General features: G+C 57.2%; 1 protein-coding gene across 1 annotated transcript in view; it reads left to right on the plus strand.

The window, feature by feature from the left end:
* Positions 1-271, plus strand: part of LOC119585560 — a 46,697-nt gene that overhangs the window by 34,341 nt on the left and 12,085 nt on the right. The window contains 1 exon segment of the mRNA XM_037934177.1: positions 17-247. Coding sequence (XP_037790105.1) covers positions 17-247 — 231 coding nt within the window.

Below are 271 nucleotides of genomic sequence, written 5' to 3' on the forward strand. Positions count from 1 at the left end.
CTCTTAAATTCCCCAGAGCCGGGTCCTACAACGCCGCCTCCGGCACCTGCACTCTGGCCCAAGTCGACCGCAACATGGCCGGCCGCAGTCGCCTTTTGGACGTCGACGAGAAATCCGACTACCTGGAGGTGTCCTGCGTGCCCAAGCCGCAAAAGATGTGCGACTTCCAAAGTGTCAAAGGCCGCATCCTCAAGACAGTGGATGCCGTATTCCAAGACGTGGAATCAACTGAGGAATGTCAAGCGAGGTAAGTGCTGAGGTTCTGCATGCT

The sequence above is a fragment of the Penaeus monodon genome, chromosome 20, assembly GCF_015228065.2.
Source record: "Penaeus monodon isolate SGIC_2016 chromosome 20, NSTDA_Pmon_1, whole genome shotgun sequence".
NCBI classification, from domain to species: Eukaryota; Metazoa; Arthropoda; class Malacostraca; order Decapoda; family Penaeidae; genus Penaeus; species Penaeus monodon.